Source organism: Colius striatus, chromosome 2, assembly GCF_028858725.1.
Source record: "Colius striatus isolate bColStr4 chromosome 2, bColStr4.1.hap1, whole genome shotgun sequence".
In the NCBI taxonomy this organism is placed as follows: Eukaryota; Metazoa; Chordata; class Aves; order Coliiformes; family Coliidae; genus Colius; species Colius striatus.
This window is the reverse complement of record NC_084760.1, coordinates 120,712,958-120,731,479: the sequence shown is the minus strand read 5'-3', so window position 1 is coordinate 120,731,479 and position 18,522 is coordinate 120,712,958. Positions and strand designations below refer to the sequence as shown.

The window sequence follows — 18,522 nt, the reverse complement described above, 5'->3', positions numbered from 1 at the left end:
CGTTTAGTGTTGCATGTCTAGCTGCAGGACCCAGAGCAGAACATCTCCACTACACTGTTTATCTTCTAGACTGATCTCTTTCTGTGTTGTCACATTTATTAGAAGATGGGCTAGAAACCTGGGTTTATATGAATGCATGTGAATATTTATAGCTCCGATTTGTGTGTGTATGTGTGTAGCATTGTTCTTCAAGTTGAAACAAAACAGCAAAGCTCTGTCTCCTGCTCTGGCTTTTTCTGCAAATGAAATGGTTGCCAGTAAGCCTTTTGGGAGGCTCTAATCAGTATGTGCTCCAAAAAAATCAGTTTCCTTTGGTGCAGGTTATGGAGTCTGGCTGACCATGCCTTGATAGCTCGTTGTAATATGGAAGAAGCAGTACGGAGCGTGTCTTTCAGTCCTGATGGATCACAGTTAGCCCTTGGCATGAAGGATGGCTCCTTCATTGTTCTTCGAGTAAGGTAAAATGAGAAAATCTTACATTTGTTTCCCACATTAGCAGGTTTTTTTCTGAGTAACTCAAGATCATATTATAGTCTTTTGTTTTGATAAACAGAAAACACTATTTCATCAGAAAAAAAGAAGAGTAAAAATTTGACAGATGCTTCCATAATATCAATTGGTGTTTTAAAAGGTGCTGGTTTGGCAGTCAGGGGAGAAAACTCATCTTTTATTTAATCAAAATATTCACTCCTAGCAATAATGATATTTAAGGTTTTCAAGTTGGAAGTTGGGCTCTATTTTCTGTCTGTATATTCTGGAATGATACAAATGTTTTATGCAAAGAAATGTGCATAATAGATATCACATCGTTTTGAGAGGGATTTCCTTGAACATTTGATTCATTTCCTCTCATCTACAAGAAAGAACACCAGGCAAAATAATCAGTGACTGAAAGACATTTTGTAAGAGATGCAAATTGTACTTTTTGTATTGGACAAGCAGCCCTTTTTTTTTTGCATGGACTCATGCAGTAGGCACGTTTGGTCTGAAATGCTGTGAAGGAATACACACAAAATCAGGTAAAACATGAAACTGGCCATGGAGAGAAATAGCCAAACAAAACAGCATGATTTCAAAACACATAAGCTATTTGAACTGATACTTGGAAGAGCTTACTGCTTTCCTAACATGACTCCATTTGTTTGGTAAACATCTACTTAAAGTACTTCGGACTACAACCTGATAGGAGTGGAAAAGCCTGTAATGAATAGAAGAGCTGTGAAAACCACTGTAATGTACTGTTTAATAACTTGTACAAAAGTTATGTGATCTGTTAATATTAATTTAAAATCCTTTTCAAAGACTGAGATTTTCCTAAAGAAGTTCATCTTTGTCTCAGTAACCTTGTCTTGGCTGATTTGCCTGACACCTAAGATCATTCATGATTCAGCTGCTGGAGACTGATAATGGTAAACTCAGCATTATCCCTGGAAGAGTGGCAACACCCTTGTGTAAAGCCCCAAATGCAATTGCTTCTCCATCTGTCCTTTCTTTGTGACAGATCTCCTGACAGGGTAACAACTCTGCAGCCCCTGGTCTGGGAAAACTGAGTTATGACAATGTGGTTTTGTTGACATGATTTAGAATAACGCACTCTGTGACTTGCATTCAGCACATCCATCTTCATGTTTGTCTTAAACATTTATCCATTGCAAGTTCACAGGTTTAGAGTTCACATTGTTGGTTCTTGCAGAGACATGACAGAGGTAGTTCACATTAAAGACCGGAAAGAAGTGATCCACGAGATGAAGTTTTCACCAGACGGCTCTTACCTCGCTGTGGGCTCCAACGATGGCCCGGTGGATATCTATGCAGTTGCTCAGCGATACAAAAAAATTGGAGAATGTAACAAATCTTCCAGTTTTATAACTCATATTGACTGGTCTGTGGATAGTAAATTCTTGCAAACCAATGATGGTGCCGGAGAGAGGCTGTTCTACAAAATGCCATGTAAGTTTCCAAGTGCCTGGTCTTACAAACAGCCAAACTTCAGTGTTGATTTCAAGAGAACAACCTAAATATTATCTCAATGCGACATCTGCAAGTGGAGTTTCCTGACTGGAACTTATGTAAATATTTAATGTTTCTCCACTTCTGTTTGTTTTTAGCAAGTTTATGTGCAGCTGCATGAGGACTTGTAAGATGTGATGACACCAAATACAAGAAATGTGAGATTATACTAAAGTAAAATTGTGAATCCTTACTATTTATTGAGGTTAAAAGACTAATCCCAAGAAGAATACAGAGAGAAATGTGATTAAAAGAAATGTAGTTTACCGAAAACCAGGTGATTAAACAGATTATTCACTTGCATACTTTCAGCCGGGAAGCATCTAAGTAGCAAAGATGAGATCAAAGGTATTCACTGGGCCTCGTGGACCTGTGTGATAGGATCTGAAGTGAATGGGATTTGGCCAAAATATACAAACATTACAGATGTCAACTCTGTGGATGGAAATTACAACAGTTCAGTGCTTGTGACTGGAGATGATTTTGGTCTGGTTAAATTATTCAGGTTTCCATGCCTAAAGAAAGGTAAGCCAGTGGTTTTATTTCTGAAGAATGCAGTATTTCCTTTGATACCCCATCAGGATATTTTCAGTGATGGCTTTTGACTCTTGTCTTTAATTAGAATTATTGTGTGCACAACTCATATTAGTATTAATGGACATAAAGGTGATACTTTAAGCCTCTGTGTGTCAAGCAATGTCCTGCCAATATATATATATATACTTGGTTTTAGAACTGTTGAGAATGTTTTGTTTCACATGTGCTTATTCTGATACTGCATTTTCAGCAAATTCATCCAGACTTTACATCACATCACAACTGTATCAAATTAGATGTGCCACTGTAATTCCTACTCCTTTCTACCAGGAACAATTTCAGAAGCTTTGGTAGAGTTTCACTGTCTGGTAGCATATGTCAGTGCAGATGAGTGTGAATTGTTTGCTTCAGAACTGCAGTAGGCTTTTAACACATATTTACAGTGTTCTGTGTAGAAAGCTGACTAAACCAAATTAAATGTTTTGGCTTTCCATGATCTTCAGTGTTTAGTTTGCTATCATATCACCTTTACAGTGCAATACCTAACACATGTATATAATTCACACCAACAGCAGTGGCCAGAAACACGAAAATTAACCCTTATGTGTATCTGGCTCTCCCTGCCATGGCTGAAGTACTTTTCATAGAATGAATCATAGAATGGTAGGGTTGGAAGGGACCTTTAGAGATTATCCAGTCCAACCCCCCTGCAGAAGCAGGTCAATCTAGATCAGATCACATAGGAACATGTTCAGGTGGGTATTGAAGACCTCCAAGGAAGGAGCCTCCACACACCCTCTGAGCAGCCTGGGCCACTTTTCTAACAAATGAAGTGGACATATTCATGTTATTTTACTGTACTTTTATATCATAATTGCTTTCAATCTTAGAATATCAAAAGAGGCAATTAGTAGTATTGTTTTGTTTCAGTTTTCATAGAAGTGTTTAGACTGTTTCCATTAAAGCCTAACTTTATCAGTAACTACATTGATTTTTTTCCTTCTTCCATATTACCTGTTGTATTTCTGGTTTTTAGGAGCTAAATTCAGGAAATACATTGGCCATTCAGCACATGTAACCAATGTCCGTTGGTCCCATGATTTCCAGTGGGTTTTAAGCACCGGAGGTGCTGATCACTCTGTTTTTCAGTGGCGCTTTATCCCAGAAGGGATAACAAACGGCATCCTTGAAACATCTCCACAAGGTAAAAACGATCTCTTCTGAATTATTGCTTAAATAAAATCAACACAGGATGCAGTTCTAGTGGAAATGCTTTTCATGAATGAACAGAAAATGGTTTTTAGGTTGGAATTATGTGTGTGTGTAACTTGCATGTATAGAATTTGGGAATTAGATGTAATTCTATTACAAATGCTCAGCATGTTTGGGACATTTCTACTTTTCCTAGACAACCAAGTGTTCAGGCAAGGTATGTTAAAACTCTTCTGCAGTCTGGTATATTGTATGTTTAGGAATAGATCAGTAGTATTTATCCAAGTATGTGAAAAAAAGGCATTTAGAGGAAAATTAAGAGGTAATGGGATGAAGCTGGAACACTAAAGGTTCCACTTAAATATAAGAAAAAACTCTTTCAGTGTTTCAGTGAGGGAGCCCTGGCACAGGCTGCCCAGAGGGGTGTGGAGGCTCCTTCCTTGGAGGGCTTCAAGCCCCACCTGGACATGTTCCTATGTGACCTGATCTAGGTGACCCTGCTTCTGCAGGGGGTTGGACTGGATGATCTCTGGAGATCCCTTCCAACCCCTACCATCCTATGATTCTATGAAATTACTAATTCCCATTCGTTTTCCAAAATTAGCCATCTAACTTGCAATCAGAAATCTCTTTACACACATTGAATTGTTTCATTTTCCCTTCAAAGCAATTCCATATGTATGTGTGTGATAGCCATACTTCACAACTCTTTTCTTGTAATGTCCATGGTACTTCAAAAGCCATAAGAACTACACAGCAGCACTTGCTGAAAATGAGACTCTGTTCAGCAAAAGGGCAAAACTTTATTCCTAAGTGCAGAATTTGGTAAAATTCTTACTTTACAGCAGTAAGGGTTTATAAACACAGACAGTGATCACACTGGAAGTTTTTATTTACCGGTTCTGCATGTTTCCACTCCAAAGCCTGTTGTGAAAACAATACTATCTCAAACGATGGAAACGTACCAGTAGCTACTCAGTTATTGTTCTGTCTGCCATCTTCCTGCCCAGGGCCTTGAAGCAGGAGAAACAGCAATGAAACCTGACAGGTTCAGTCAGCCCTCATGATCCTTACAAGCTGCTTAAGCTTCCTGAGCTCCTGGGTACTGCTTTGCACGTAGTCTAAATTACATACAAACGTCACATAGTATTTTCTTGTGATTCGCTGTGTTCCATTTCTTGGTTGGTTTTTCTGCAGAGGGTGGTGTTGATTCCTACAGTGACGAATCGGATTCAGATTTATCTGATGTGCCAGAGTTAGATTCTGACATTGAGCAGGAAGCTCAAATCAACTACGATCGCCAGGTGAGTAAAAACTGATACTCTGTGCCGATCAGCTGACTGATTATTGTGACTGTTCAGTGAAGACAAGTGAAAGAAGTTTGCAGCTAACTCATCAGACTACTCCAAGAGGACTATTTTGACAATATTAATCTCATTATGCAACCAGTGTATAAATGAAAACAGTTTACTTCAGCTGAGGATGAAAATTTAAAAGGGTTTGGGAAAAATTATTAACATCAAATTCTGCCATCTGCCTCTGGACTTTGGATGCTGTTTAAAAATACCTTGAGAGGTGATTTTCAGAGGCTGTTGTCACTGTGAATACAATGTTACTTGTCACCTTGTCATGTTACCTTATCAGTTGCAATGGTGAAAGGTCAGAACTTCCTCAGGCCAGAACTTGGCTCTTGTACTAAAGCGTGAAAATTGCACAATGAGCTTGGCTGAAGTTGGTTTGAGAGATGTAGTGGGTGACATAGAGCTACAATCTAGAATGTGGAAGGATCACATCTAGTATTTTGTGTTTTAGCCAGGGACAGTCCTTTGATTTTTCACTTCACTTTCTAGATTCTGCAGTAAATGACCAAGGTTCTTCCCACAATAGCTTTTTTTACCTCATTATTACAGAGATGGATCATGTTTGTCAAATGAGATGAAGGTTTTGTCTATTTTCTTCCTGTCCTCTCTTCTACTTCAAGTCTTACTGGAGTGTTTGTCCCATCCTCCTCCTCCCTGCCTTCTCCTGATCTTTTCCATCTGTATTCAAATCAGACAGCAGCCTCCTCCATGCTGTCTATATGTCACAAAGGACGTCTGGGTTCAAAAACTGAAGCTGAAAAAATAGTTGTAGGCAGTTAAATAGCAATATTGCAGGCAGGTTAATGCATGAAAAAACTAGAAGCAACATAAAATAGAATCATACACAGGAAGTGTGAGACAGCCCCAAGTGTAAGCTGTGCTTCTGTGCTTTACAGCTCCTTAAAGGAAATAATTTGCAAAAGCACGTGGAAACAAAATCATGATGTTCTGTTGAGAACTCCAGTGGTCTTCGGGGTTTTTTTCTAGATGAAGCTATGGAGAGGATTCTAGATTTTGGGATGAGTTAGACAATGATGATCCTGTGTTATATTTCATGGGTATTGCTCACTCATGAGCAAGAATGAAATGCATGAGAACACAGACTAAAAATGCAATAGGTACGAGTAACAGATGCATGTTGAGGCTGTCTACCATTTCAAAAGCTCAGCTTGTAGTGTGAATACCTTTCTTTAAAAAATGCAGCTTTTCAGCCAGGAGATTTCTGTGGGAATGGTAATTTCATTGTCCTTCTGCAAAATCCGAGACACAGAAAACTTCAGCATTGTAATGGGCTTTGTTGGGTGCCACAGCTTCCAAGAGGCTTCCAACTTTCTTAGCAGCTCCACAGAGTTTCATCATTCCAGGAAGATTTAAATGTGTTTTGTGTCTTCAGGGTATTTATAGAGCTGTAATTCTAGTTAAGTATTCTGGACACACTGGTAAGTGACTTCAGAGCTGTTGGTTATGGTATATTGCTCCATGATCCTAAGATAGCATTAATCACTTTGAATTTTGAGTGTGTACTCTGAAGCACACATGAAGATAAAAGACAAAGAGCTGCAGTCAACATTTAAATTCCTTTTCACCAAGTGACATTGGAGTCTTCTAGCAAAAAAACTACACTCTGCTGCTTCCACTCCAGACTGACATCCTGGGCCACTCCAACATCAGGGCACTTCATAGTCTATCAAATATTTAGTGTCATCTGAAGTTCTGTACAGAGCAACGGCGACTTACTCTGTGTTGTAACTACTCAACATCACATTAACACATATGAAATGCAATACTTACTTTCATTCAGATGTACAAGTATTTAGAAAACTGGAGATGTGCAATTAACTTCAACAATTCTTCTTCAGGTTTACAAAGAAGACCTACCTCAGCTGAAACAGCAAAGTAAAGAGAAAAACCATTCTGTGCCCTTCCTCAAAAGAGAGCGAGCGCCCGAGGACAGTTTAAAGTTGCAGTTTATCCATGGGTAGAGTATTATTAGCTAATACTTGTGGGCTTCTGATTGTTAAAGCTTTTTTTTTGAGATTGCTCATGGAATGTCAATCAATACATCAGAACATTTGCAAAGCATTTTTCAGTGCTTACCCACAATTACTTTGCCATTGTTGCTGTGGGTACCTTTAGGAATGTCAGATTTTGGTGGTTAGAGCAGGTTATAATACTGTAGCCTTAAAAAATATATAATATATCAGTGTTGCTTTTCATAAAATTACCTTTTGAACCAACTGTTCATTACACTTGATGTTTCCTGGGTAAAATCTTCCCTGTTAAGTTGAGCATGATAGCTGGGATTTGTGAATATGCCTGATAGATTTCTGCTTGAATCCTGTTCCTTGTTAAACTTACCCAGCCACAATTCCATGTGAATGCTACATTCTGTTTGTAAAATCAGTACTAATTTAGGTGTGAGGTGCATGAGAAGATCCATGAATGCCTGCTGTGGGTGGGAACAGTCTCCCCCTGCCTGTGTGCTGTGATATGTTTGGGCTGAACTTGACTCCACAGCTGTGCTTTTTTCAAGTCAATGCACAATTTCCTTGCATAATTTGTTACACAAATTACCAGCACAGTTTTGGATTGGCATGTGACTTGATGTGTATTTACTTCAGTTACAGAGGCTATGACTGTCGAAATAACTTGTTCTACACACAAACTGGAGAAGTGGTGTATCATATTGCTGCCGTAGCTGTTGTCTATAACAGGCAGCAACACACTCAAAGGCTGTATCTTGGGCATGATGATGACATCCTCAGTCTAAGCATTCACCCAGTGAAAGATTATGTTGCTACTGGACAGGTGGGTATTTAGAACTGATGATCTTAGCAAAACATGGAAATAAATTCCCTTTACAATAAGTAATTAGGAAGAATGAGGTTCTGTGCCCTTCAGTGTGGTGTTTGCTCCTAAATATGGGTAAACTGTCTATCGGTTCCTGTATCTCTGCCAAACTGCTGGGGACTACAGGATTGGAAACTATTTGAGTTGATGGCTAAATGAATCCTATATAGCAGAAAGACCTCCAGTCTTAGCTATGACCATGCAAAAAATCTTACATTCACTTTGAACCTCTGCTTTCTTCTGTAAAATGCAGGAGCTACATTTTATCTACATCCTTGGGGGGAGTTGGGGTTTCATTATTCAGTCTCGATGGGTCTTATGGTAGTACTATTCAAAAGCCTTACTGAGATAAAGGCTATTTTATGTTGGGCCTTTTACTAATAGCTGGTACTGAATGGGATATATTCAGTATGTCAGTATATTATAGTAAATGATATCATTAATGTTATACTGAATACTGGTGGTTTGGAGCATAGCCATTCATATTTCTCTAAAAGAGAAGAGAGATTTTGAAAAAGATTAAATAGGGCCAGTGGAAAAGGAGCAACTTCTGGAGTGCTTTGAAGAGATGATAGTGCTAATTACTGGTACTGGTGTGCTTTGAACTTCTGCAAGCAGATATACTGATTAACCCTCCAATTTAGGTTGGAAGAGATGCTGCTATCCACGTTTGGGACACACAGACATTGAAATGTTTATCCTTGCTCAAAGGCCAGCATCAGAGGGGAGTGTGTGCACTGGATTTTTCAGGTAAGTCACAACTTATATTTATGTAAACAATTAATTCAGAAGCAGTCTCTATGATGGAGATGTTAGAATAGCTGGCCAGTTTTACAACCAAGAACTGATTTTTTTGATGTCTCATAAAGAACACTAAGTATACAACTCGGACTCTGGTGGCTCTCTCTGTGGTGGTGTAATAAATTAATAGCAGGCAGAATGGTGACTTGAAGTGTATAGATGAGCTGGAAATGTGATCTGTAGGCTCATACAGTTACTCAGATTTGCTAACAAGTCCCATACTTTTCAGTGAGTTTACAGAAGTAAATATGTTAAACAGTTGCTTGCTGTTTCTCTTGCTTGTATTTCTGAGATGGGTGACCTACATTGTCTCAGTTCTCAAAGGGTAATTCCTGTATTCAGCATTGAAAAATATCATCCTGATGGTGATGACTTAAATAATTTTGCACCTTTAAAAAACTTCTTTCAAATCCACTATCCTTTCCTTAACTTTGGGGTTTTTTTCAATTAAATGTGATTTATTTCATATTTTCCTCTGTAGAAATGTGGTGACAATTCATTAGGGCATAGATCATATTTATGAGACAGGAATGTATGAAAGAAGTTTCACTTCCACAAAGATAAGTCTGTGGAACTGAGTCATATTCCATTATCAGAAAAGGAGCCTTGGTGTTCATCCAGGAGCTGTAATTCAAATGTGAAATTGCTGATTCACTGTGGCAGGTAACCCAGCTCAGAAAGCAGATACAGCACCAGGGGAAGGGAAAATGGACCAGGATGATCTAACTGACATAGTGAGCACAGGTGTTAAACTCTTCATTAAGCTTCCTAGTTGAACAAATGTTCATATATTTAGAAAACTTTTTGGATTCCACTTTTAGCAAAGAACAGATTGCTGTACAGTTAGTGACAAGTGTGTTAGAATCCATGTACCTTTCTGAAACCTTAGTGAATAAGCTGGCCACATACTCTGTGAACAGAAATATGTGCAAAAGCATTAAAGCTCTTTTAAAAAGTAACAGCCATTGGCATCATTACAGCATTGCTTTAGGACCTGGTCCTGAGAATGCACATGTAACATTCCTGCTGGCTCTACTTGAGGTTCTTGGCAGAGAGAGGAGCAGACAGTTGTGTGGATATGCACCTCGCTATGGGATCAGAGTGCTGCTTGGGTCTGATGTAGGGAGTTTTCATTGTAATAACAGATAATTGCTAAGTTAAGTTCAGGTCACACTATGTGAAGCTTAAAGAAAGAAATGAAAACTCCAAAATACCTTTATTGAGATCAGCTGACTCTATACAACCAATTCTCTCTGGTCTTACTTTCTAAAGCACCTGCTGCTGGCCATTACTGAAAACTGTGAAGGGCTGGATCAGTTCAGCAGGGCTATTAGGATGACGATAGGATTCACAAACGATGATTGCATTCATGCAGTGTTTGGTTCTGCCCTCTGGTGGCTAATTGAACATCTGTAATTTTGGCTATTAATCAGCACATAGCCCGTGTTAATGCTTAAAACCTCCTGTTTCAGCTAAAGAAAGTTTCAGTTGTATTCCTGCCAACGAAATCTTGTCAGCAATGTTGCATTTACATAGCTGAGTTACTCCTAAAAAGAATTGTCATCAACATATACACACATCTTTCTTAAATAATACATATGACACAATGCTTATTTACCTGTCATATTAGCTATCTTCACAGCACATTGTCACACCAAAACTACAACAGAATAGTTCTTACCATCTCCTTTGAGTTTCTTTCATGAACTTTCTGTGCTGTCTCCTTGTTTGTGACTTTTTGGTTTCTTGTCTTGTTTTTTCAGCTCCATTCCTCTGCCTACTTACACTCATTTAGGTCTCTTTTATTCAACTGTGAGCTCCCTCTTTCTTTCATTTCCCTTCCTCGTCTCATAGAAGTCAGCCAGTCTGGCACTGTAAACTTGGAAGAAGTTCTAATGAAGTAATTTATACCAGTGGCACTCTTTCTATTGTTGAAGTCAAATGTGCTTAAGGACAGCATCTTCTGTAGGCAATCTGCTTCAGGAACTGAAGGCCATTAGTGAATCAGAACACTAATCTCTCCAAGTACTAGTTTCTCTTCTTGCTTCATTTATAATGCATCATTTGAAATTCAGGTTACAATTGATTTGTTGTGTTGATTGCTTGTTACAGTTTAAGCTAAAGCCATAACTCCTTTAACTTTCTCTCTTGCTTCTATACAGCTGATGGAAAATGTTTGGTATCAGTTGGGCTAGATGATAATCATGCCATTGTGTTTTGGGATTGGAAAAAAGGAGAAAAGCTAGCAACAACCAGGTAAGGATACCTATGGGCACTGCGGGTATGTTTTTCTCAATAACATTATTGACATGTATTAGTTTGTTTGTGGTAAAATCCCCAGGATACCTCCGTGAAAACAGAGTATAGTGTTTCAGAGCAATTATGGCCAGATTAAAAACCCTGGGATGTACAGCTTAGTGTTTGGAAATCCTGTGAACTACTTATGTCAAGAGTTCCTTACCCTCTCTGTTAAGATAGCTGCATTGATGTTATAGCTCATTTGCTGCTTTTTTATTTTTCAAATGAACAATTTCTCCCAATTTGATTTCCTGGTTGATGTCAGAAGGCATCAGAGGTGTCCTGTTTTCCTTTATGCATTAGCTGATATGCTGGGTTCCATCAGTATGCAGAAGCAGATCACTTTTCTAAAATGGAAGAAGCAGTCCCCTTAACATAAGTAGATTTTTCGAGGTCTACTGATCTTACCTGGCTTCTGAGTCAGCTTTTTCTGAGATATTGACTCTTTAGAATTCCTAACACAAAGCTTAGCTGGTAACTCTGTAGTGAAGAAGCTTTTGCAGTTGCTCAAAGGGGTCTGATGTTGGGAAGAGAACTGGGTTACAGGTTACATGTTTGCTCTCTTTGTCTTCTAAAATATTGGATTGCAACATTTTCTTCATACTAAGTTAGTTATGTATGTTGGAAGAATCAAACTATTTGACAACCTGGTTTCTCTCGGGCAAATGAAACATACCTCTGAGGTCTAGGTCCTGGTATTGTGTAGAATTCATGTAAGCATGGGCTTGGATGCCAGAAAGGCAAGCAGTTAATTTGACATGCTGTGTGTAACCATGTAACACCTGATCTGTAACACCTAATAATGATCAGTAGAAAGTATTAACATAACTGTAAAAAAACTGGCTGCACAAGAGAATTTACTTCTGTGTAAATATTGCACTCTTATCACCGCTGCATGGTGACATGTTCCAGGGGAAATAAGATCTTCTCCTGGCAGCAGTGTGTTAGTAGTAAGCCATTACTGAATACATAAATGTTTTGGGGGGTGTGTGTGTGGGCCATCATCTATATTAGCTCTATACATTTCTGTCAGACTTCCAGTTTATTAGGCTGCAAGATTTTGAGTCCCATTTGAAATGTGTGATTTGGGCTTGCTTAGCAACAGTGTGTCTGTGCTGTAGAACATGACTTTCATTTGCTTTCCAATGTGAGTTTTACTGTCTCTAGATAGATTGTGTTTCAGACTCACAAGTGGAGAAATACCTTATATATTCCCACACAGGCTTTGGGAGCTTTTAAAAACAAGGTAATGATGGGTTGTATGGCTCCCTGTCTCTTGATGCTCGCAGCAGAGATACCAGATTCTCAGAGATACTCTGGTTCTCTTCTGTGTGTAGTCCTATATGTACCCAGTGCATCTACTGTTATTGCTAATCTATTCTTTTGAAAACATGTAGGGTCCTCACAAAGAGCACAAAAAACAGTTCCAATTTAAATGACTGTTTATATCTTAACAGTGCCTAAAGGCAAGTCCTTCACTCTGGTCAGCACAGTAGGATGTATAATGAGAGACGCAACCAATCAACACAGGAGGGGTTTTAGACATGACCTTCACGTGGCTTTAGCAGACAAGAATAGAAGGATATTTCCTTACAACCAAGTAGACCCAAGAGAAAAATTCATCTAAAGGACTAAGCATGAAAAATGAAGAGTGTGTTCTCACCATACAGACATCATGTTTGTTCTGTAGTTATTTTCTCTTTCTTTTTTTTGCTTAATCTTCTTAGATGATTTACTTCAGCATGACCTATCAGTTTTCTTATCACAATATTCACAATATACTCTTATTTGTTTGTTTAATTGCTCACTAGATAAGTCATGTAGCTTTTTTGTTATCCTGGCTTTACAATCTTCTGTCTAGTTTCATTAAAATCCTTATTGGTAAAGTGTATGCTGTTAGAATAAAAACATATCTGGGACTCTTTCACTAGCTTCTCGTGCTTTATCTGCTGATTCAGTGCTGGTCTTATTTGATCCTAGTGTTTTGCATTAGTGGATTACAATTCCAAAGAGAGCTGAGGGGGACATTGTCAAATTGATTTACAATCTGAATCAATGAACGTCATGCTTTTCTCCTCTCTTCATTCTGTAAGAGCAAATGTCCTGTGCCAGTCCTTTGGAGCACAGGGACACCAAAACTACAGAGGCTTGTGTGTGTGGTTTGGTCTGACCATTGCAGGAAATGCAGGTGGAAATGTGTGCCACACAGTTCAGCTCTCATGTGGCTGCACTACTCATCCCATCTCTCAGGTGGATGTGCTCCTGTTGTTTTAAAGGGGACATCTGTGATGAGATGCCATTCCTTTGATTTTGGGACTTGTGGCAGTACATCTTGCCTGTGTGATAGGTGCTGCCAGAAGCAATATGACTGACCTGAACTGAAAGGCTGGGCATCATTACAGCAAAGCAGAGGAGGAGGATGAGAAGGAATTGCAGATGTACCTCAAATATTAGAGGTGTTCACAGGCTGGTTTTTATCTAGACTGCTTCACCGAGAGAAACAACTGAAATCAAAAGGATTATCAGAACCATGTGGGTTTCCAGACCTGCTAAACCTGTCAGGTGAAAATGTACAATCATGGTACAGAACTTGAAAATTCCTATTGAAAAGCTGATGATCGTTGCTTTTGGTGTTTTATAAAAGAGTGCCATGGAAACAAACACTACTTTGCACCTGGAAATATTTTTTGCAAGGGTAAATGTTGCATATTCCCATCAATACATATTCCAACAGGAGTAATTGCCCCCAAACTGAATTTGAAGATGTCTGTGCTGCTGAATGAACCTTCTCCTGAATGATAAACTTGTAATTTGTTCTTTACCCTCTTGAAGCACAGCAGGTTAAAGGCCTTGTTTTTCATGACAGAAGATTTTAAATATTTATGGAGTTCTTATCCATTTAAGTATTTATGTTGCCTTTTATATCTTTTCTTAATTGCATTGACCTTTGTTGCCTGCTTCTTTGTTAGGACTTAACTGAAGTTCAGTGAGGGAGAATTTGTATTGCCACATATCTGTAGCCTCATTTCCATAAGATGTGTGCTCAAACACATTCTGCCAATTCCCAGTGCTAAACTCTTGCAGATCTCTCTACCTTTAGTGAGTTGGGGTAATGCTAGCCAGGATGACACAGACATAGCCTTTGTGGCTCATCTGCCAATCTTCATAACAGTCTAGATCCCCATACTGCTGTATGTGAGTCATGATGAATGTTGTTGTCAAAGACTCCATTGGGTTAATCCAACCTGATGACATGCCTGTTTAAAACAAGTTGGTTTGAAATCTTAACCTTGACTCTGCTTTTTAATTTTCATGTTTATTGCAGGGGCCATAAAGATAAAATATTTGTAGTGAAGTGCAATCCACATCATGTAGACAAACTAGTCACGGTTGGCATGAAGCACATCAAATTTTGGCAGCAAACAGGTACTGTATGGTGCTTTTGATTGATTTGAGGTCATAAATCTTTTTAATACACGGACATCACGTTCTCAGTTTAAGAATTTGTTTCATTTCTAAAGTGACTTTGTAGTTACAAAATACTAAAGGGGTGCAAACCCACTTCTGACTCTGCAAATGTCACAATACTCCTTTCTCTCTGGAAGTCATTTCCAGCTGATTGCCTTTTTAACTCTAGTCAGACTAGTAAGAATTTCTTCTGAACGAGCATCCTTGGCTCTCAGAAAGCATGCAGTCCTGTAATGCAATTCACTTAGCCAGATTATGACCCTGGTTGCAAAAATGCCAGCTGGTAGCTAAGAATCTTTGGTGCCTCTGGCACACTGCTAAAAACAGCAGTGTTCACACGTCCATTAGTGATGTAACACCTCAGCAGCCCCTCGGTTTCGAGATAGAGCTGCTTTTCAGTCATCAGAGACGACTTCCAGAGATAGAAGCTCCTGTTTCAGGGAACACAGGTTTGAGGATGGACCTTCAAATACATGTCTGGGCAAAAGGCAAAAAGAAATAAGGAACCAGGTATTTTGGGGTAAGTTTGGTTGTGGTAATGTGTATTTCATCTGTTATGCTAAAAGTCATGATGCCATATCAGCAATACCCAAGTGATCTGGTTTTTGTGGGACACAGGAATTGTGTTTCCTTTCCTAAAAACCAAGAAATGAAAATGAGCTTATCATTGTTTAAAACCAGGATGAGATCCTGCAAACAAACGAGGAGAAGACTCAGAATGGGAAGCAGCTGTCAGCTCAGACCCTTCAGTCAAACTGAGACAGACAGCAGAGGTGGTTTCTGATGGAAGATACTTTGTATTCAACAGTAGATGTTTTGTTTCTTTGTGACTTTTCATCAGATACACACTGCACAAGCACTCAGTAAAAACATCTTGGAGAGCACTGTGTATAAAATTCAGCAAAGGTGAAAGGCACAAGGGCAGCTAAAAAGAGAACTCAGCAGCTCAAAATTAGGTAGTTTTAAGAAGTCCCTACACTTGTGCTGTACTTCACAGTGTTCAAGTGATTCGGATGCTCTCAACTTAAAATTTACTCTATTTTTTCCCCTGCAGGTTTGATGTTGGGGTTATTTTTGCAGTAATTAAGTAGACTCATGTTGCCATTTGCCACATTCTGTTACAGGACCTGGCTTTAAGTAGTGCCTTGCTCCAAGAATAGTCTCTTTACAATAAAAATGGCACATCTTGAATTAAGAATTCCTCAGTGGAGTTTGGAGTATCATTCTGGTGGTAACTATGAAATAGATGATGACTCGATGGAAGGACACCATGGCCTGCATCATTTTGTAGGTGTATGTGTATTTTTATCTACTGGCACTGAATTCATGGGCACATATGGCTGCTTGCTGCTCTCTGAACCAAAGTAAGGCTGTGGCAATGTGGCTCTGGCAATCAGAAGAGGAGTCATTCACTTTGCAAAACTGCTGTCAAATTGAGGTTGCCAGTGGACAACCACAGCAAACCTTTAAGATCTCATGTGTGGTTGTGGTCACCCCTAAAGAGATAAAACCTTGGCAGAAGCTTGGCAGGCAGCTCTGCACAAACTTCTGCCAGCCATTGATTGTATGAACTCTTTTACACAATCCCTCACCAACATTCATCATTGCCTTGGAAATGAAAGAACAGTGCCTGTAGTGCTTCAGAACTGTCACAACCAGACTGATGTTCTTCTATCGATGTTCCTTGATCATGTGCATTGTTTTCAGTGTTTCTATTACCTACTGTGTCTTAGGTAAGCAGAAGAGATGATGGGGTCAAGACACTTGTCCTTTAGGGCACTATGGCTACAAAGTGAAATACAGAGAGACCATGTTTGTGTTGCAGGTGGGGGCTTCACATCCAAACGAGGAACATTTGGAACTACTGGGAAGTTAGAAACTATGATGAGTGTCTCGTATGGGCGAATAGAAGATCTCGTTTTCTCTGGTGCTGCTACAGGAGACATTTATATCTGGAAGGACACTCTGCTGCTTAAGACAGTGAAAGCCCATGATGGACCTGTATTTGCCATGCATGCACTGGATAAGGTATTTCTGGGATCTATTAGTTGCTCTTTGTTGCAATATTGGATTTTAGAAGTTATGTACCTACCATTCCTCCTCGTGAGGTGACTCAGGTTTTGGATGTGTGTGTGCATGTGAGCAATGCCTTATTCTACATTGCACTAACGCCAAAAGTGCTTTAATAAAACAAAAACTTAACAGAAAACAAGTTGCACTGGATGAATCTGAATGTGATTAAAATCACAAAGCCAATATTAATGAGTTGTTATTTAATAGGTAAGCATCATGGTAAATGTACTTGTCACCTGACCAACAGCTTTCTGGCCTCTAGATAGGCTGAATTTATTTGTCACTTTGCTCATGTGGTATTTTCGTATTTGTTAAGCACAGGAGAGTAACAGGTAACATTCCTTGTCCTCTTCAGCCTGAGCCCCAAACTGTATCACCAGTTTCCAAAAAATGAAGCATGCTTTTAAAAATAACATTATCACTGTATCTTGAACAAGCAAGTCTCCCATCTCCAAGTGTTGGGGAGGGGAGTTTGAGTTAATTAACCCATAATGTTGAAAGCATTTTCCTTCAGTTGCATCAATAAATCTTTAAAAGAAAGGGATGAACTATATTCTTGACATCAGGTAAATGTGGTTGGGGCAAAGCTTTGCTGCTTGAAATCCACTGGCAGTTTGAAGGTGTTGATAGTGGGATATCTTTTTTCAGATTATAATTTCAACTTTCTAAGTCTAGCAGGAGAAGCATGTTAGCTGTTTACTTTTCTATATCAAGGTCAGTTAAGATCTCTGTGGCTTAGTCCTTTCTGGCCCTGATTGATTGTTCTCAGCTTCTCCATCAATTTTTCTATTTGATCTTGGCACTCTAGCTTCTAAACGTCCCCTTTGATTCTGTTTTTGTTGGTTAGTTATTTATGCTGTGTTCTGCAATCGCTTGGCACAGATCAAGAGGATCTGCCAAGGGAATTAATCAAAGAATTTGGTCCCTATGCATTATTAGAACTCACATTGAAGGATCCGTTAAGTCCATTGAATTGGGAATAACTTGAGAAGCTGTTATTACCAACTAGTGCCCTTTTTGAGGATGAAGCACATATTTTTCCATAGCTTATTTCCTCATGCAGAACCATATTATGGTCCAACATTAGTATTTACAGTAGGATGCACTCTGCATGGTTATAAGTCTTTATGAACCTAGAAAAGCAACTCTCTTAATCTTCTGCCCTTATATTTTTGCTTCAAAGATATAGGATCCAGTATTTTACCTGGACATGGGGATAGGATGCAGGGGAGAATTTATACTGCCTTTGGCCATATCTTTGTACATTTTAACATACAAATGCTGACATCTGTGTATGTTCTCATGCTGTGATCATGCAGGGTTTTGTAACTGGTGGAAAAGATGGAATTGTGGCACTGTGGGATGATATGTTTGAAAGGTGTCTGAAGACGTATGCTATTAAAAGAGCAGCACTATCTGCCAGTTCTAAAGGTATTCCTTTTCAGTGTGCTTGTGTGTTTTAGTAAGGACTGTATGCACAAAGGCTGGTAAGATGTCGGTGAGAGATGTCAAATCTTACCAGAACAAAAAAGACTTACTACTCTGTGCTGGAATTATCTGTTTTGATTGATACAAGTTACATTTCACCCCGTCTTTGATGCTTACAATTTGCTCTTCTACTTCCTCCTCTGTTCCCTGACATTTGGTTTTGTTTTCACTGAAGAAATTATTTTAAAAGGAAATATCCCAAGCCTCTGCATCTGGGGGTTCCAAAATCTGGTGTGTTTAGCAGCTGGCTTCAGCTGGCCAAACTGCATGTAGTGAGACCAGGATCCTATGAGTTGGAAAGACCTGGTAAATTATCCTTCCTAAGGCATTAGTTTAACAAATAATGACAGAATTAATGGCCGTGGCACTGGAGCATCTGAAGCCCTGATACACTGTCACTGCTACAGCAGTAAAATACCAGGCT

General features: G+C 39.1%; 1 protein-coding gene across 5 annotated transcripts in view; it reads left to right on the top strand.

Moving 5' to 3' along the window:
• EML6 (EMAP like 6) overlaps positions 1-18,522 on the top strand; it is a 98,179-nt gene that overhangs the window by 47,627 nt on the left and 32,030 nt on the right. For all 5 annotated transcript variants that reach the window (XR_009818149.1, XR_009818150.1, XM_061989331.1 and 2 more), the window contains exons 8-19: positions 321-458; positions 1,694-1,950; positions 2,323-2,535; positions 3,584-3,751; positions 4,957-5,063; positions 6,980-7,098; positions 7,742-7,928; positions 8,615-8,720; positions 10,934-11,027; positions 14,395-14,495; positions 16,363-16,565; positions 17,930-18,041. Coding sequence is in view for 3 of the 5 variants with exons in the window: in XM_061989331.1 (XP_061845315.1) it covers positions 321-458; positions 1,694-1,950; positions 2,323-2,535; positions 3,584-3,751; positions 4,957-5,063; positions 6,980-7,098; positions 7,742-7,928; positions 8,615-8,720; positions 10,934-11,027; positions 14,395-14,495; positions 16,363-16,565; positions 17,930-18,041 (1,805 nt within the window). In the remaining 2 variants the exon portion in view is untranslated. The remainder of the gene's footprint in view (positions 1-320; positions 459-1,693; positions 1,951-2,322; positions 2,536-3,583; positions 3,752-4,956; positions 5,064-6,979; positions 7,099-7,741; positions 7,929-8,614; positions 8,721-10,933; positions 11,028-14,394; positions 14,496-16,362; positions 16,566-17,929; positions 18,042-18,522) is intronic.